The sequence below is a fragment of the Neolamprologus multifasciatus genome, chromosome 5 (assembly GCF_963576455.1).
Source record: "Neolamprologus multifasciatus chromosome 5, fNeoMul1.2, whole genome shotgun sequence".
In the NCBI taxonomy this organism is placed as follows: domain Eukaryota; kingdom Metazoa; phylum Chordata; class Actinopteri; order Cichliformes; family Cichlidae; genus Neolamprologus; species Neolamprologus multifasciatus.
Window position 1 is genome coordinate 22,925,263 of NC_140443.1, and position 20,431 is coordinate 22,945,693.

A 20,431-nucleotide genomic window follows, 5' to 3' on the forward strand; every position below is an offset into this window, starting at 1 on the left:
CAAAAAATGTCACAAACAGCACAGTTTGACAGGCATAAAATCACATTTTTTCTCATGTAAGTTTACTCCCAAAGTAGAAAACATGGCACATCTCGGCATGCTGTGCAGTGTCTCCTTAAAAAAATCTGAAGAAACTGAAGACGTTCAGAACAAAAGAATAAAGGCAGGAATAAAAAAAAGAAGAAAAAACAGTATCTGAAAAACCCAAATCCTCTTCAGTTGATCCATCTACTGTTCTCTAAAGCTTCAATGGTCTCAGTGGAAAGGTGGGATTATGAAGGCATCCTTAAGAAAGTGAAGGAGGCAGAGAAATGTCAAATTACACAAGGACTGGACTGAAAATCAGTGGCAACAGGTCTGATGGTGTGATGGATCTGAGAAATCTTTGGTTCAAATTGTCATCAACAGGTATGGAGGAGGTCAGGAGAGAGGTACAGCAGCCATCTGTAAAACACAGTGGAGGCTCTGTGATGGTTTCAGCCAGTGTGTTGGAGTTTGTGTCAAAACTGATGGAATTATGAGTGATTATGAATTTATCTACCATGTAATACTGGAAACCTTCAGCCAGTAACTTTATTTTTGAAGCATACCTAAATAGAAAAAAACCCACAGCAAAACACTATCAGTGACGGATCTGCTTCACCAGAGCCCAAACCTCAAAATTATTCAAGCAGCGAGAGATCATCTTGACCAAAAACAGAATAAAAAGCAGAAAACATCCAAAGAAGATCATCGAATGTCCCTCAAGAAGTCCAGAGAACTATTCCCAAGACAATACTTATAGCAATGATGACGAAGCTTGCCTAAGAGAATTCAGGCTGTGTTGAAGAATAAAGGTGGTCATACAAAATATTAAATATTACAAACTCTGTTTTGCCTTAAATACTCACACTTGTTTCACTGAATCAGTCCCATTTACCTAACAAAAATAAAGAAGTGAGGGGGGACTTTCACAGTAATTGAATATGCTAATGATGGCACGATTCACAATTTTATACCTCATGTTCACTCAAGAAACACATTTCAGTCCATTTTTCAGTTTCATTCATTCCACACAGACCCCCAATCTGTGTAATAAAACACAATCAAGCCTCAGTGTGGTTGAAACATTTATTTATATTTGCAGTGATGACTGTTTTCAGATGGTTGCAGCAACAGAAGACAAATGTTAAACACAAAATGAACTACACCCATTCAGTCTTTCAGCACATAGAAAAATACTTTTGTTTCTTGAGCTAATTCAAGGGCAATACCAGTATTTTTATAAGGTGTGTCGTTCTTGTGTGCTTATCCACTTCTACTTGTTCCTTTTCCTCATGATTTTAACACAGCTAGCTTAAATCATTTACATACAGCTCAATGCCTGTCACAGTCTTACAATGTTATTGTTCCTATTGTATTATATTAATACAGCTACAGTAAACTCACTATCTAATGGCTTTTCTAATCTGACGCGTCCAGAAATGTCGCAGGAGGAACATTTCGTCGGCGATGACACGACTTTTGTGTTTATGAGTGCCTGCTGACGATACTGATACGTGAAAAAACACTGGTACTGTCCTTTATTACGTGACACGTTATTACTCGTTACATTTACACATTGAGAACCATAGCAGCAATCCTCATTTCATTCCTCTTTCTCAGCATTTTACCTTTTTTTTTGTGATGCGGGAATAACAAAATAATATTCCGAAGCAGACATCTTGAAAGGCAGAGCGGTGAATGACACTGATACGCCGAAACTTCCGACACTGTTACCTCTTGCTGCATGCTTCCCTGGCCAACTTCAGCTTTTTGTCTGAGTCGACGTCGCCTCGTCCCGAAAATATTCATGTTCTAGTGCGTTTAAGGCTGATATTCGTTTCAAGGGGTCAAAGGTCAGCATTTTCTGTGGAGGAAAGAGTAGCACGATGTTAGAAGTGTGTCACTGTACGTTGTGAGCTCTTTAATGGACAGTTTGATGAACTGCCAAAGAATATCTAATCAGTCAGTCACATGACAGCAACTCATGGCATGTAGACATGGTCAAGACAAGCTGGGCATCAGAATCAGGAAGAAAGAGGATGTAAGTTTGAATGTGGCACGGTTGTAGTGTCAGAAAGGCCAGTCTGAGTATTTCTAAAACTACTGAGCTACTGGGATTTTCCCACACAACCATCTCTAGCGTTTCCAAAGAAAAAAAGAGAAAATGTCCAGTGAGTGGCAGTTCTGAGTTTAGAGGTCAGAGGGGAATGGGCAGACTTCTGAATGCACAGCACATCAAACCTCGAAGCAGACGTGCTACAGCAGCAGAAGACCACACCAGGTGCTCCTCCTGTCAGCTAAAAACAGGAACTGAGGCTACAATTCACATGGGCAACAGAAGACTGAAAAACGTCGGCTGGTCTTTCAATTTCTGCTGTGACTTTCAGATGGTAGGGTCAGAATTTGGGGTAACCAACATGAAAAGATGGATCCATCGTGTCTTGTATCAATGGTTCAAGCTGCTGCTGCTGGTGGCTATTTTCTTGGCATATCTTGGACTCCTTAGAACCACTGAGTACCATTTAAATGCTATAGCCTACCAGCCTGCTGACCATGTCCATCCCTTTATGACCACAGTGTACCCATCCAGCTGGATAACACTCCATGTCACAAAGCTCAGATCATCTCACACTGGTTCCTTGAACATGCCAATGAGTTCACTGTACTCGGATGGCCTCCACAGCACCTTTGGCATGTGGTTAAATGGGTGATTCACATCACGGATGTGCAGCAACTGTGTGATGCTATCATGTCAATATGGAGCAAAAAGATCTCGGAGGTATGTTTCCTGCACCAAAGGAAATTAACTGGCACATTCAGTCCTATTTATCAATTCTGCAGTGAAACCGAGAAGTAAAAGCACTTGTGTTTCTATTATTTATCACATCATACGGGGAGACATGATAAAATCTTCTGTCTACTTTAAATAGTTAGGTAACGCCTTTAATCACAGGAATGAACATTTACTGTAAATCTCCTTTAAATATTCCATTTAAAATGTTAATTTAAGTCATATTTTATCTTTAACCAGCACTCTGTAAAGCATGCGGACAAAACCCTTTTCTTAAAAGGGCACTTCCACAAGTCCGGGTTTCTCCTCTAACACAACCAGCTGAATAAGCAAAAGGAGTCACAGGAATTTGTCAGGATCGCAGCAGTTGAATTCCTGAGGCTCGTGTTTAAGGCAAATGAAATTCTTCTGGGATCTGAGGTTGCTTAATCTGTTAATGCCCTGATTTTAACTCAGTATGTAGCTGAGACATAAATCAACTACCAGGCAGGATGCAAAGCCGCTCTAATGATTTCATTCACGAGCCTTACCAGCAACAGTTGCGCCCCATGCTCATTTATCTCTGGGACAAAGTCCGTGATTGGGCGAGCCGTGAGAGTGGGGAAGTTCTTCCTTGATAGTGTAACATCAGTCGGCCACTCCTCCTCTGGCGGCAAGCCGATAACCCTGAAATGACGTGTAAGTTTCAGTGACAAAGGAGTTGCGAGAATGATCAGTCGGGTTAATGTGACTGAAAGTGTTTGTTACTCACTCAAAAATCTTCCCAAGTTGGTCCATTTCTGATTCTCCACAGAACAAAGGTCTAACACGCAGACAGATCAAAGACGAGTTAAAAGCTGGAAGCTGATGGTTATTTTTGACCTTTGGCCTAAAAGCTACAAAATCATAACACTGTGCATTTTTGATGAATCATAAAAATCTCACCATCTTCATAGGAACTGCTCACAAAGGGATCATTTTTTAGGCATTCATCCTTTGATGCAATGTGTCATTTTTTACCGCTAGGTGGAGCTGCTGTGTACATCACTGAACTGCTTCTTAGCATTTCTGATTAAACTTAAAAGCTCCTCTAATAGGTTCACAAAATTGCTGCTATCACAGCGCCAGGATCAGTCTCTTAAATTAAACCTCTAAATCACCGAACAAAATTAATACTGATCTGAAGTCAGTTCTTAATATTAATATTAAGCTTATTGGTTAATTACCCACCCCTGCTCTATGGTAAATTTGTATCACCAAGCATCATCATTCCCTAAACAGCTATAAAAAAAATACAGTTTAACTCAATAAACCTTAATCCTAAGTTACAGCTATAAAATGTTTATGGCAAAGACCTTTTTTATTTACTCTTTAAACCAATTTACCCTTATTAAAACTCATTTTACTGATATATGTACTAATATATGAGAAACTAAAAAAAAAACGCCCGTGCCTCAGGACCAGAGAGCACACACTGACTGCAAATGTGCCGTGCATATTTTGGTTTCAGTCAGAAGCAGAATGCAGAAATGTTCATATATCTGTAAAATGTTCAGCCTCGTTGCACATTTGCACTGGATTTGCCATCCTGTCCTGGCATCTTACTAAATATTTCTTGCACGTGATTAAAAAGAGGAAATGATCCACATCTATGTCAAACATGAGAAAGTCAGCCTGACTTAAACTGAAAAAATGAACAACACTTTGTAAATATTTAACTTTCTCTAACCTTAGCCATCAGTTTCAGAACCTGAACAGCAAATAAAAAGCCAGACACGAGTCCCAGGCTTGTGCCTTTGTACACACTGTTTCCCTATCACAGGTGCAGTTAAAAGATGTCATGGTTATCGAGGCAATGGCTTCATACAGAACCAGAGCAAATCAAACTTACTTGGCACGATGGAGATGATTTAAAATCGCAATCTAATCTGTTTTCAGGAATTTAATGAGAACCCAGAGCTCACGTCACACCTCGCAGAGGATGAGTAATCGGGCCTCTGCTACTTTTTAACTTAGTGACTCAGATCGCAAAAATCGAATGCTGACTCACTTCCGTCTGAACATCTCTGCAAAGATACAGCCGGTGCTCCAGATATCCACGGGTGTGGCGTAACTGGACTGCAGCAGGACTTCCGGAGGTCGGTACCACAGGGTCACAACCTGGAAGACACAAACAGAACAGCTCAAAGGATACATACCAAAAAAAAACCTTTTATCAATATGTATATGTTGATAGTAATTCATCTTGATCTGATGGGAATTTCTAACTTGGGGTTGGGCTCTAACAGAGTCGCAAACAGCAAACAGGTCAAATACTGTTGAAGAACAAAACACTCGCACATTAGCTGGTTTTCTGCAGATGTTTTCCCAGAGTGTGTCATTCAGGTTGAGGTGAGAAAAAATGCTTTACTGATGTCTGAAGATTCGTAGTGCAAAGACAGTGTTTAGCAAAAAACTCCACAAAACATTATCTAGTAGCAGGGGCAGGGCAGTCGACCCCCCTTGATATTCAACTGGGCCCCCATGTTGCCCCTCCAAAATTGTGTAGTCATGTCACTCCAACCATGAGCGGAAATTACAGATAAGATAGGAAGACAAGAACGTTTTGAGCCCCTTTTTCTGTTAAAAACTGTTTTGTCCCCTTCAGTGCATCACTGCACGTAAATACCATTACATGCAGTGACAGCTATAGGGTTAAATAGCATGGTTAAAAGATGTGCTCCCCCTCATTCACCTCACATTGGTTTGATCCACTGCCTAGCCCCCCCACCCCCCCACTCCAAAACTCTTGAATTTGCAAACTGTAAGCACAACGATGTGTTTTTTTCTCTAGCACTCAGGAAAATTAAACATACTTACTGCTGTAACCACTCTTTATTTTATTGGCTCCATTACTTTGCCGCTAAATCTGAATCTGCAGCAAGGCTGCTTTATAATTATGGGGAAGCTACGTCTTCTAATGGAGGTCTAGTGAACATTAAAATCATTACAACTACTAAATTTAAAAACACTTTTAAAGTGCTTTTGTTTTCCTACGTATTTAATTGAATATTTTTTATCCTCCTCCAGTACTTCCACACTATATCAGTAAAAGGTCTGTGGTTTAATCCCAGGAGGGAGCATAAAGTCCTCGTGCCAGGAAGGTTATCTGGTATAAAAAATCTACCAAAATAAGCATGTGGAGCTACTTCCTGTCCTTGTAATTAAGATAGCAACCAAAAATAACTCTATGAGCCTCCTTCCCTGACTCAGTTGACTAATTGTTGGGCCTCCCTTTTTAAAAAGTCCTGGAAAAATGCCCCTGCCTGGCAAAGATCTGCATCTTCAGCGGGTAATTTTCTTTCATTGTACTCATGCTAATGCAGAAGCTAGCATTTAGCTAAAGTTACAGACATACCAGCATGACTCTGGCCTTTTACTGTTACTTTACTGTTCATTTTTTAAACCACTAAAACAATTTTTCAGAATTCAAATAAAACAAATAATAGGCTGACACGGCCACAATTACAGCATCTTTAATTATGGGGCAAATGTGCGTGACAATAAAAGCAAAACGCCAAAACAAGGCATAGCAGTTTAAACATGAGTAATAAAATGCTAGCCAGTGCAGTAAATCTGAATATTACGTTTTATTTTCTTTATAAAAATGCAGTTTTGAGGCATCATGGTTTGTCCTGGAGTATTTCCTGGCAATCTGCTAACACTCCAGGAAGTTACTGCTCCCATCCAAGTCATGGCGTGTGATTTTACACAACATCTTTACACAAAAATGTGATATAATGTATTAATTACCGAGGCTTGGGGTTACTACTTGGCAGCTTTTGTTACTTTTGGATTGTTTACCCACCATTTCCAGTCCTGCCTTACGCTAAGCTAACCATCTGCTGGTTGTAGTGTTCTTATCTAACGCTAAGCAAGAAGGGAAATAAGCATATTTTCCAAAATGTTTATGCCTGGCACCAGAATGCTGAAGATTGGAAACTGTATGTTATTTTCACTGTCTAGCTGCCTAAAACACTTTGAAGTGCTGACTACAATGAAATGGTAGAAAATCGACAATAAGAATTAATCAAAGTTAGAAAAAAAATAAATTACAATATCCTCTATACACGTCTTACCACAGGAGTGAGGGCCATGTGGCAGCTGTAGATCCTGGCAAGACCAAAGTCAGCCAGCTTCACCTGGCCCTGGCTGGTTACCAGAATATTCTCTGGTTTCAGGTCTCTGTGCATCACGCGGTTAGAGTGAAGGAATGCAAGACCACACAGCAACTGCTTCATCAAATCCTGCAAAAACACAAGCAGAGCTTCACTGGAACTACATATTTTACAGCTTTCAGCTTGGGAACAGGGATTTAAATGAGTAATAAGCAGAACAGTCCATGCTTGGAATGTGGTATCAGCAATGTTATTTTACTTTAGCTAAGTTTTAGTCTAGATATAGCTGGAGCCAGTTCTCACTTTAATGCGGTCTGGAGATAATCCCGGTGCTGGCGCTTTCTCTAGGTATGTCTTAAGGTCTTGGTCCACGTGCTCAAACACTAGAGTGACTTTGGTCTCCTGGTTTGCCCCCTTGGTGGCGCAGACATCCATAAGCCTGCACAAGTAAGAAAATTCATGACTCCTGTGTGAAGCATTCATTTTAATCACAAGATGAAAAGACGACACCCACCTGACCACGTTGGGGTGGTCGAACTGCTCGAGCCGTTTTAACAAAGCCACTTCTCTGACTGTGGAGACCGGGAGGCCGTTTTGGTCTGTCCTCACACGCACGCTCTTCAGAGCCACAAACTGCCCGCTCTCAATGTCCCGGGCTTTATAAACAGTCCCATAAGCACCTCCACCGATTTCTGCCACCGGGTCATACTGGATGCTGGTGCCGTGGGCCATGGCCAAGTTGAAAGAGCCTGACAAATAAAGCAATAATGATATTACTGACAATCGGTTAATTTCCGTGGAAAGTGCACTGCTTCAAGTGACCGATCACAGTGGTTGAAGATGCAAATACACGATGAGGCTAGAAAAAAAGTCATGAAATTGTTAAAGTCAGCTGGATTCACCCTCTGGGTATGAAGACTGCCTGGACCCAAGTGGTTATCTGACCATCCACTTCAGAGAACAACAACACTGGCATTGATTAAAAATGCAAAAAGAAAAAAAAAACTTATAAAAACCGATCTAACAACAGTCAACCAGCATAATGAACTTTTTATGAACTCTCTATACTGAACAAGGAACATCATCTTCCCAAAGACATATTCTGTGTGGGAGAAGCTGGTGACTGTTCAGTAATAAAGAGAGAAAAGTCCTCGGGCTAACACCGGGCAGAGGCTGAAATTCATTACCACATCTCTGCAAACCTGCCACATCCAAAATGAATTGATGCTCCTCAACAGCTCGTGCTTGAGGATCCATTTCTAAACGAGTACAAAGTCTATTTCCTGTCACACTGCCAGCAGTCCATCTTAGAAATAACTTCGAATTGGCGATAAAAAAGCACTTTTGTGTTAGAACTTCATGCGCTCTCAATGAAAGTCTTCCTGCTCGTGTTTTTTTTTTTACTTTGCAAATGACCTTCTATAGCAACAGTATGCTTACTTTTATCTGTTTAACTACAGCGGGGGCTTTTATAGCAAATGCTTTTGGTAGCTACCAGTTTCTCTTTTATTCTTTGAGCTTTAGCCTGTTTTTGATGTGAAAAAGTTTCTAGCTTGCTAAAATTATTCAGTTGAACTTCTTCCACTACATTACATTTTTAAACCTTTTCCCTAATACTCCAAAGACCCCCCCACTACAGGGATCCACTTCTATCAGCAGCTGTTGGCTTTTCCCAACCAAACCTCTGTAAAAATGTCCTTGTCTGTTCATTTTGCTTTCAGTTTAGTGTCTGTTTGTGAATGAATTGCTCCAAAGACTCGTGTTGTTATAGGTTATAGTGCAAGTCTTTAGCAGCACTAGTCCTTTTGACTTCTTGAGATAATTAGCCCACTCACTACTGCTGTCAGTGTTGCTGTGCAAATACATTTGACTGTCTCAGCTATAGTTTTCAATGATGTAGTACCCCTTTCATTTTGATTCAATTCAATTTTATTAATATAGCACCAAATCACACAAACAGTCAACTCGAGGCAGTTTATATTGTAAGGTAAAGATTCTACAAAAATAAAGAGAAAACCCCAAGCAAGCACTTTGGCGACAGTGGGAAGGAAAAACTCCCTTTTAACAGGAAGAAACCTTCAGCAGAACCAGGCTTAGGGAGGGAGGCAGCCATCTGCCCCAACTGTCTGAGGGTGACGAGAGGAAGAAAGGCAAAAAACACACTGTGGGAGAGAGCTAGAGATTAATAATAAGTAATAATTAATGCAGAGCAGCGTATAAACACACGGTGAGTGAAGACCACTCAGTGGGAAGCCCCCAGCACACTAGGCCTATTGCAGTGTAACTAAGGGAGGATTCAGGGTCACCTGATCCAGCCTTAACTATAAACTTTGTCAAAAAGGGAAGTTTTAAGCCTGATCCTGAAAGTAGAAAAGGTGTCTGCTTCCTGGATCCAAACTGGGAGCTGGTTTCACAGGAGAGCAGCCTGAAAGCTGAAGCTTCTGTATCCCATTCTACTTTTAAATATCCTGGGAACCACAAACCAGCAGTCTGAGAGCAGGATGCTCTACTGGGGTGATGTGGTACTATGAGGTCTTTATGGTAAGGTATGATGTGGTCTGTCTTTTTATTCCTTGTCAGTGAAGGTGTTTTTTTTTCTTTTCAAAGCCAGTTTGTACCATTATCTCTACGATGCTCCCACTCCTACCATTTAATAACCTTAAAGAATAAAAAGTTATCAAAAACAATAAATTGTACTTCACTTGAATGTTTATAACAGGTAGACCTGGGATGCTTTTTAAAATTCTTCAAATTATATTTAGTGGTGAGACAAACAAAATTCTGCCACAGACTGGTCTCCTGTTGAAGAGATGATAAGGTCCCATATAGATCTCATACACATAGAAAGGCTGAGAAAGTTCTACTAAAATGCTTTAGGAGTAGAGAAATGTCCCACATCTTGACAAACTTATGGTAAAAATGTCACTCAGCTCATTTAATGTAGCTCCTTAAAATGTACATATGCTGTAAATACTTTACAATTTACACATTTGTTTTTTAACCCTCTCTGGCTCAAATTAAGTTTTTGTTGCTAATGCACAAAAGAATACCTGCAGTGGTACTTCTGAGTAAAAAAAACTCATAAAATATGTATGTGGGGTAATCAGGTTGTTAGCTTTTACTTGTTGCAAATCTGCAACGCCTGCCTTGAGAGGGTTAAGATTTTTCAAACAAAAAGTTACTTTGATGTTATTTTAGTGTTATTTTATATTTTACCCAGCAACATTATTAAAATTGACTTGTGCACATAACAGAATTAACTTTTTTTCTCACTGTGTGTTTGTAATACAAAACTATGCTTGGAGCTGCAAAACATTTGAAGGCCAGTTAAGCCAACATCGGTTAGAGTGGAGATATATTCATCAGTGCTCTTTTATATACTTATCAAATGTGAAGTGTCTTATTTGTGAAATGGGTGAAACGCACGACACAAAAAAACATCTTAAGCTTGATTCCAGCCAGGAATACGTGTTGCGTATCATCCTCCCTCCGGCCCCACCTGCCTTCTCCACCTCCCATTTCCTGCCTGCCCCCAACTGTCAACTGCCACATAAAGACAACTGCTACCCCCACCCCACCCTTTACCCCCCATCCATCAAAAAGGGAAATACTATTAATTTTAGGTTTTTAATCCACAAATGGCAGGAAAAAAAGTAATGTGACTCAACAAATGCGGCTCCACTTTAAAGGCGAGGTCCTTTGACGAGGGACTTCTGCCCACCATTCTGCAGCACGGGAAGCACCTTCAATCACCCGAGCAAAAAACTCTTTCTGTGCCGTTGCTCCAGCCCTCAGTCTCCCGACAGGAAGCAGGTACACGGCCAGAGACAACATCATCCCTCTGCTTCCTTCTCTTTGTTAAAGCCTCGGCCTTTAATCTGTCAAGGCAGCTTGGTGCACTTCCTCCGCTCAGCCCACCCCCTAACTGATTTCCATCCATCCACACCCCTTTGACCTACTACACCTCTAATGCCTGATACGGATCTCTCTGCAAGCCCTGCTTTTGCATTCTGAGCTCGCTTACTCATTGGTAGAAGTTCTCTTCTCTTTAAAGTGTGAAAACAAAACAATGTCCCATTCAGGGTCTCTTAAGAACCTGTTGATCTTGTTTAGACCAAGACTTGTCTGCCATTATGCAAAGTCACAGAGCGAGCGATGTGTTGCTGTCGAAGAAATAAAGAAAGACCTCAAACCAAACTAGACTCCAGTGTTTTGGATTCGGCACCACTTTCGTTTAACAGTATTTATTACCCACCACAGCACAGCAAAACCGTCCGTTTGGTTCATGCCTTCTGAGTAAAAGGAGTAGAGGACAAAGCTGATTGTAACCTGACATCCCCAGGCTGATGTACTTCCACCAACAAAATCTATTTTCCCTATTTTCATGTGACTCAAACTGTTAATAAAAGTAGAGCAGAAACATCACCTGACTCTATGCATTAACGATGATCAGAGAAAAGAGAGATGAAGTAGGTCCAGAACTTACATTTTTCTGAAGAAAGGCACAGCGACAAAGGAGTAGAAACACAATCCACTCAAAGTCCAACACTTCAACAAGGAATTCATTCTCTTCTGGATTTGGCTGCTAACGTCATTTTTCAACACAGGTAATCCAAAGTCCAACACTGTAAACGGCTGTTAGATATTTGGCTTACACAGTGTGAAAGCATCTCTGTGTGTTTTATATGAGCCCAGAGATTGAAAACAAATAAATAGAGAGTGCACTTATGGGCTTATTGTCAGCATAGTGATAATTCAGTAAAAATCTTACAGTCCTCATCTTCCACGAGTAGAAATGCCCATATGGAACGAAAAAAAACCTGCCAAGTTCAGATTTGTTATTAATATCTCAGTGTTTAATGAATGAATAATCCACTGGATCACTGCATCGGCTAAAATACTGTATCAAATAAGATTAAAAAATGACTAATATTGCCTACAGTTGTTTTTATATATCCAGACGTGCTCCCAAACCACAAACAGCAATTATAAACCACATGTAGTCAATATCAACTGTTGTTACTAAGAGGAAGAGGTATTGCTTTAATTTACCGCATTTCTTCCTCTTGTGCAAAGAAAACTGAGTCAGACTTGTCTGCTGACATGAATCCACCAAAATTTCTCTCGAAATTATTAAGAAATGAACCGACATACAGGATGCAAATAAAACTTTCTCTTCTGCAAAAAACAAAACAGGACAAAACAGAACTCACTTCTCTAAATAACACTGAGATCAATTTTGCCATCAAGATATATTTACATACATACAGATGAGGCTTAAAACTGTCCTTTTTGACAAAGCTTATAGTTGGGGCAGGATCAGGTGACCCTAAGTTATATTGCAATAGGCCCAGGCTGCTGGAGGCATCCCATGATGCACCGAGTGTTTCTTCTTCACTGACAGTTTTTCACTCACTTTGTGTTTATATAATTCGTTATTATTAACTCTGGCTCTCTTCCATCGTGTGCTTTTTGTCCAGTCTTCCTTGCTTCACCCCAGTCAAAGCAGATGGTCGCCCCTCCCTGAGCCTGGAGGCTCCTTCCTGTTAAACGGGAGTTATTCCTTCCCACTCTCGCCAAGTGTTTGATAATAGGGGATCATCTGATTGTTGGTGTATTGACCTTACAGTATAAAGCGCCTGGAGGTGACTGCTGTTGTGATTTGATTTAATATATAAATATGAACGTATTAGCATGTTTCATGTGCCTGGAAAGGGGAAAAGCAGTAAACTAGCTAGCAACATAACTTGACTCCAAGTTTATATTCACCTTAACATCTCATTTAAGTCGACACCTTTGTCAGTTACTTTGCATACAACACTTAAATTAAACCTCACATTTCAGAGGTTAAAAGAGCAACAACAACAAAAAAATCAAGTTGTTAGCGCTCTCACTTATCAGGCAGCAGTCAGTTCCTTTGTATTTGCTTCAAAGGACAGGAAATTACTAACGCTTGATATGATAGGCCAAAACATTGCCCGTGATAACAAAGGCGTCATGATACAGCGGTACTCAACATGTGTCGAGATAATAAATGATATGCACTGCACTTGCCTCTTCACTGCATGCAACCTGGTTACGCCTTCACTTTATAATGAATGACCACGAACAGTCACAAAGCAGTGATCGGCACTCTGTCATTCATGTTGGTTCTGTGGGTTCTCGGAGGTTTGGGAGTCAGGGAGGAAACCTTCCCCTCACAAGTCTAACACCAGTTTAACTGGTCTGGGCTAGGCTGCACTTGGTTGTGTGGGCTGACTTAAATATTTATCCCTGCTCCCCAGAACTGGTTTCAAATGTACGTTTTGCAGCAGGCAGATCAAATGTCTACATTTATTGACCCAAACAAACTGTGGGAAGCACAATTTTATGACGGACATCAAATGAATCAAATGTGCGAAACCCTGTCAAACATGTACTGATAATATCTGGCTGGAGGAACCAGTAGAGAGGATTACTGCATGTGTATTTTGCCCCATTCTTGGTTGACAGTGGTCAGAATAAATAATCCGTCGGGCTCTAGAGCCAACAGTGTTTTCCCCTTGTCTTCACAGCAGGACACAACAGAACAGCCCTGTGATTTTCAGTGAAACTACCACAGCCTGCCTGTAGAGCAATGACTCTCATAATGAATGATCAGCCTTTCTGTGGTCTCACTGTCTGAGCTGTGAGTCGTTCAGGAAGTGAACAACCCATGACTTGTCACCCTAAAAACATCTCCCGGTTTCCTTTTCCAGCATAGAACAGCTTGCACAACCAGGGGACACACTACAGCTGCACATCTGGAAGTTTCAGCGTCTGACAACACTGGGGTCACTGATCGCTGCCAGAACTGGTCGTGAAGCTCACAGTTACCTCCACACATTTCATTCATTTACTGATTCTTCTAAGCAAAATGCAAACCAGTGACACTGAAGGCCAGTGGGCGGAGGTAGAGAGAAAGCAGGCCAGGGCACACAGAAAGCCTGCTCTGTCCCGACACGTGGTGCTCCTCCATAGCGCTCCTTTGTTAATTACACTGGCAACAAAATGCAGCAACAACAGGCCACATGGACTTTTTCCTCCTCACCTACATGTTCACTGACGTGGCAGGGAAAACAGCAAACTACAGCAAGCAGCGGATGAGGCAAATCGCCGCCTGCAACTTCCATTTCCACATCTGTGCCACATTACATAAATATCAGTGTCACACACTCTGATCGCAAGCGGCTTCGAGTAATCGTCAGCCCAGATACTGTACTCACCTCGCCCGTCTGTGTCTCTCTCTCTCTTCTGTGGCAGGTAAGCTCACTTTAGCTCTATGAGGAAGACATGCTCACTAATCTGCCACGTATAACTCGCATACAAACGGGTCACAAGTGGCAGGTCGGTAAGGTTTATAGCCCAGCAGTGGATCTGCTGTGGAGAAGCCAATACGCCGAGATGATTTCGGCCTCCACTGTGTTTTTTTTTCTTCAAGCCTGCACCCCTTTTGGGTTGTCTTCCTGTTGCTTCTAGCAAACCTCGGAGGCGGAGCCAAAATAATTCACCAGCAAATGAATGAAAAACTCCCGAGCTCAGCTGTGCGTCTTAAACTTCTATAAAGTGTCCAGAATCTGCAGTTATTAGCAATAAATGACAATCAGTCGGGGGTAGTTAAGGATAATTGATATGTAGTAGGCAAATCTAATTTGTCCCATCAAAACTATTATGTAGAATATATATTTACATATTACCGTGTCTGAGTTTGTGCGTCGTGCAGGAGAATAACTGTTAGCAAAAACATTATTACATCGCCTGCTTACGTCGCTTAGAAATATTTAACTACTGATAACAAGCAAACAAATAGTTTCTTGAAATTTCAGCATATAAAACAAATCATTTCTTAGTTTGAACTGGCTTATTTTTTGTTAACGTTCAAAGATGAAAAAAACTGTGCTGGTGGCATTGAAAAATAAATAAACAGACAAATAAATAACTTAAATTGATCAAAAAATACTTATGCTAATTATGAGTTAATTAACACATCATCAAAATTTATATCAAGTACCTGATAGATTTTTAGATCCCCCCAAAAAATATGTTAAAAATCCGTCCATCCAGTCAAGTTGTACAAAACTGAAGCAGTGTGGTTCTTCAAATGAGTTTTAACTCTAAGATTGAAATTACTCTTCTTTTTCTGCATTTCCTACAGCTAGACAGATACAGACAGACTGATGCAGATATAGATATGGTCTAGATATAGACCCACACTGGGGAAATCCACTTGTTACAGTAGCACGAGGGGCAGAAAGAAAAAGTGAATTAGAGATACTTCAGAAAACAATGAAAATACATGAATAAATAAGAAAAACGATTTACAAATAAACACTACACAAGGCTGGTTTGTACAATACTCAGCAAAATACTCTAAAAGATAAATCAAGCAGGAATGATAATATATACACGCATATTTTCCTCAGCAAGTATTTATCCTATGTGCCTATCGTACAGTCTGACTTCTGTTGGGATGTAGGGCCTGCTATGATGCTCCGTCCTACACAGTGGCTGTAATATTTAACTGTTGAAAGAGCTGCTCCGAAAATGGCTAATTGTGTATTTATTTAAAAGATGCAAATGGAATAACATCAGGCTTCATTCATCCTTGACAGCTAATAGTCTGTCCATACTGTTATTTGAATGCTTATCCATATAGAGTAGCAGGTGGTGGATATCAAGTCTGTCATACTGATGTAGCGTAAGAGGTGGAGTATCCTGGACAGATTATCAGACTGAACAATTCAGTGTTGCATTATTAGATAATAATGAATTACACGTGGCTATTAGGTTGAATACTTTTGGCTGTGAATCTCTTGTTAACAATAATCTGATCTTATCATCTGTCCACACTAATGGACATCCTGTCTGTCTCCGTGCCTTGAGGGAATTCTGCATCAGGCACCCAAAACAACATACAAGTGTTTAGTACTGGAAATAAAGGGGCTTTAATCGGGTGAATTCAATCCCAGACACATTCATTATATTTACTTAATGGATGCTTACTGGTTATGAACAAACTCCACAATCAGTCTGCACTGATGCATGGGGTCAAAAAACAAAAACACGAATGGTGGACGTAGTATTTTATAAATAAAATCCCATTTGGTCAGTTAAAATTTCTGTGCTCTGATATCCTGCACAACATATCCATTTGGCGCTCAGTCTTTCCCTGCTTTTACCGCTTTTGCTCCAGCCATCACTCATGCATTTATGTACCTGCTGCCTGCTAGAGGGGAAGAAAGTAGACATTATCTACTTGTGACCAGAAATGGGAATATAGTACAGTGACAGTGACGTGCAGGCTGTCCCAGTAGCTGGGACAAACTCTAAAACAAGGCATTGCTTCTCTAAAACTGTTAAGCTGCTCGAGGGCTTTTTGCCTACCAGGAGAACTGCTGAGAAAACAGAGTCAGTTGCAGAGATTTATAAGGAAGTGATCTCGAACTATTTTAAGAACCTTCGATAGACTCTTCCCTTGCAGACATTTTACTTGCCTTATAAACACAGCTGTTAATAATAACATCAGTGATGGCTCAGTTGTATGAAAGTGACCCAGTAAGCCCTGATACTGTGTATAATATCATGACTGTAGCTTATGATTGAACATATTATGGACCAAATTGTCTCCTTTCTGCATAAATTATGAAAATTTCTTTATTTTGAAAATCAGTTATCTAAAAGTTTCTGCCTCAACTTCACCTTTTCCAAGGTGCTTGGAGAAAAATAAAGAACTGGTGAGATAAAAATTACAGCAACACTTGAAACACTAGGGAACAACTTTATTACGCGTTTTGACTATATGCGAAAGCCATTTGGCTGGTGGCTATTACTATAAAGTACTTGAATGAGAAAGAGAGTAAGATACAAAATGAAATATTAAAGAATGAACAGTGCCTGGAAGTGTTGACAAGAGATAATAATGATGCACTAAAACAAATGGAGGAACCTGATATAAGACTAACAGAATGTGAAAAAGAAATAAAAGACCTAAAACGAACGACTATAAGGAGGGATTTATATATCCCTGGTCTAAAGATGCTCACAATTTAACCACCAATACTTCCACCATCACTGAACCACGCCCAACAGAACAGAAAGTTTGGTTTAATGACACACACATCCAAGCAAAGATTCCCTTCAACCTCTCCAAACAAGAAAAAGACACAATGTAAATTCTCCAGCCACCTTGGATATCCTTTTTTGGGCAAAATGTTTCGTCCCCTGGAACCCCCATCTCCTGGATGATGGGGGAAAAGGAAAAGATCCATTCGACCGCCCATGGAACCGATCTCAATATTGGGGAAGAAGTCAGCTGTTGCCAACCTGAGCAGAACTGTATTGACTCCCGCTCCACTATCAGTGCTTGAACTTCGTCTTTCTTTTGTGCCAACTCCTTCTGTAAGTCCATTTGAACTTGTTTTTAAGAGCTGTAAAAACATCAGAGAACTTAGAGAACGTCAGAGATCTGGAAGAATGAATTTTATACGACCACCAAAAAAATCCTTTTCTACCATTCATCATGTATTGGAAACGGTACATAGATGATGTATTTTTATTTTGGAAGGGATCAGTCTCCACAGTATTGGAGTTTGTACGATTTTTAAATGAACACTTTGCAGATTGATGTTTTACTCTTGATCATAGTAGTAAAGAAATGAACTTTTTTGACATAATAGTAACCAAAAAAGACAAATCTCTGTCCACCTCTCTTTACTCCAAACCTACGTATTGAAATACATCACTTCACGCTGCAAGTTTTCAGCCTCAAAAAAGGTTTACCTGTAAGCCAAGTCGTTAGATTCAAACGCATTTGTGAAATTCCTGAACAATATAATTACAGCAAAGAAAAGATGTTATAAAAATGACAAAGAGGACTGGCTAAGATTTGCAGAAAATAAGGTGGAGTCAAAAAACAGAAAGTTTTATCTGGTAACTAAGAAACCTCCAAAAGCCAAATGAAATCTTGTTTTTTGCACAACCATTACAACAAAAACCAGGAACATTAAAGAAATAATTTTAAAACATTGGCACATCCTTCGAATTTACAGGAGATTTTTAAAGAATGATAAAAACGTTAGGGATAGGGTTATTCGAGCTTTTTGTGATTCTAAAACCTTAGAAACAACACCTGGTAACTCATAACCTACAAGGTCATTTAATTGTGGGTCTTCCATACATTGAGAATACTCAAATATGTAAAACCAAGTGGCAAGATTATTGATGCAAAAGGCTTTATTACCAGCAAAACTAAAAATGTGGTCTACATGATACGGTGTCCATGCAAACAAACATCCTGTCCTGTGAAAGAATGAATTAACAAACGCAGAAGTTCTATTAAGAGAAATGATTTAGCCAGACCCGTTGCAAGACATTTTAATGAAAAACATTGTAGCTCATCTTTATTCTTCATAGGCATTGAAGCCATTAAGCTCAGTCAAAGAGCTGGTTATATCAATTTCATCAGAGAAAAGTGAGAGGCATTCTAGATATTCCATTTAAAGAGTTTATTTCCCAAAGGTATAAATGAAGATTTAGCTATTAATGAGTTTCTGTGATTCAATCTATTTTTGTCTCTGAAAAAATGTCTCTAAAAAAATTGTGATGCAAATTGTTGTTGTTTAGTTTATCGAATTCATTTCTTAGAGTTCCTGTGATTGTTATGTATAATTTTTTTATCTTGTTTGCATTTTTTGTGCACCTGTTTGGTGCTGTTTGGTGTTTTGTAATAGCCCCGATGAAGGCCACAAGCCAAAACACGTTTGTCTGGTAATAAAGTTGTTCCTTAGGGTTTCAGGCATCTCTGGAGCTTTCATCTGCCCCCCACCCCCCACCCCTTTATTTTGAAAAACACAAAGCTCAGACACCAGGTAAAGACTCCACACACAGACCACTACAGTATGATGCATTAGGTTTCTTATGCATTCTGTATCTCTTTTTAAAAAGTACTTATTCTAAATGATTAAAGTTTAATATTATCACTGAAAAATGCAAGCGCTATTAATATCTGATGAGCTTTCTCCCCCACAATTCCCCTGAAAACCGTACCTCTACCTGACGTATATAACTTAATTATTCATTTCAAGATTTACACCTGTGCTTTCTGCACTTAAGAAAATACATGAAAAGTAACACAAGTTGAATTCTACGTTGCTAAAAAATGTAGACAAAGTTAAATATGTTTTAGTGCGCCCCAGGGTGGCTGTGGCTACAATGTAGCTTGCCATCACCAGTGTGTGAATGTGTGTGTGAATGGGTGGATGACTGGATATGTAAAGCCCTTTGGGGTCCTTAGGGACTAGTAAAGCGCTATATAAATACAGGCCATTTACCATATTTAGAAATTTCCCAAGTTGCCATTTTTTGACTCACTGAAAGCTTAATACACTCTGCATGACTAAAATATCTTAACCCGAGATGATTTTCACGTAAGTCTTGTTCAGATTGTTCAGATTGAAACTGAAAGAAGTTTCAGATTGAAACTTCTTTCTTGGTTTTTTTTGGGCCATGAGGTACTTAGTACACAACAAATAACCTGTATAATAGGAAAAACAAGACCATCTTCAGCTCATTGTCATGATCCTGGGTCTTTTGACCCAGCGTTTTGAGTTTTCGTTTATTTTGATGTTTATGGGTCATGTTTAAGTTCATTGAGTTTTCTAAATTCATTTGTTTATTAGATTCCCCTTGTGTTTTCAACCCCTGTGTTAAGTCTCCCATGTCTTTTGTCGTCAAGTTCATGTAGTCATGTCTGCGTTTCATCATATTTGTTGTTTTTTTCTGAAGAGGTCCTGTGTTCCTGTGTTCGTAGTGTTTAGTTTTACACTTCCCCTGTGACATTGTTATGTTCATTTGTTTCAGCTGTTTGCACATGTGTTGCCACTTCTCCTGATCACCTCATGTTTGTATTTAAGTCCTCAGTCTTCCTGTGTTCAGTGTTGCGTCCTCCCTCATAGCTGTGTGTGAGTCTCCCTGTGGCTCCTCGTGCATTAGTTTTTCCTAGTTTAGTTTTGTGTTGTTGTTTGTATAACCACCACGCTGACAATAAAGCTGTGTTCTTTTTGAGTTTACTTTCCGTCTCTGTGGGTTTGCATTTGGGGCCTTTTTTGCCTACACAGAGCCAATTTGTGACATTCATACATTAACATTAACATTTAATCTATGATATTTGTGATATAACAGAGGGCTTTCCAGATTAATAATTATATTCATAATTTGGATTAATGTTTATATTATTAGTCTCATATAATTAAGTATATTATTATTAATTTCTTATTTAGCTACTTAATCTTTCACAGCTACACTTAAGCATAATCAAAAGCACTGTTCTTTTGCATGAGTGCAAATCAGATTTGATTACACAGTAGTGAGGGGTGCCTCGTGGTTCTACCTTGAAACTGTTTCTTTTCTCTGATATTATTAATGATTTGAACCTTTATTTTTCTGCTAACTCTAAAAAACAAAT

The 20,431-nt window shown here is 39.7% G+C and overlaps 1 protein-coding gene across 2 annotated transcripts; it reads right to left on the reverse strand.

The window, feature by feature from the left end:
* Nucleotides 1-21: 21 nt before the first annotated feature.
* Nucleotides 22-14,463, reverse strand: cdk4 (cyclin dependent kinase 4). 2 transcript variants are annotated; one of them, XM_085160946.1, is made up of 8 exons: nt 14,196-14,463; nt 7,466-7,700; nt 7,255-7,390; nt 6,913-7,080; nt 4,845-4,954; nt 3,567-3,617; nt 3,346-3,481; nt 22-1,888 (listed from the first exon to the last, which is right to left on the reverse strand). In XM_085160946.1, the coding sequence occupies exons 2-8, from the start codon at nt 7,681-7,683 to the stop codon at nt 1,787-1,789; spliced, it is 921 nt and encodes a 306-aa protein (XP_085017072.1). In that variant the 5' UTR covers nt 7,684-7,700; nt 14,196-14,463; the 3' UTR covers nt 22-1,786. The 2 variants fall into 2 exon arrangements, with proteins under 2 accessions (XP_085017072.1, XP_085017073.1); XM_085160947.1 differs by lacking the exon at nt 14,196-14,463 and adding an exon at nt 11,438-12,270.
* Nucleotides 14,464-20,431: the final 5,968 nt, after the last annotated feature.

Bases quoted from the DNA above. Each gene is read 5' to 3' on its own strand.
- cdk4 (XM_085160946.1), bottom strand. From the start codon at position 7,683: ATGGCCCACGGCACCAGCATCCAGTATGACCCGGTGGCAGAAATCGGT. The intron at 7,081-7,254 runs GTGAGAACTGGC...GTGTTTTTGCAG, and splicing joins TATCTCCAGACCGCATTAAA to GATTTGATGAAGCAGTTGCT. The intron at 1,889-3,345 runs GTAAGGCTCGTG...TTTCCTCCACAG, and splicing joins ATGGGGCGCAACTGTTGCTG to AAAATGCTGACCTTTGACCC.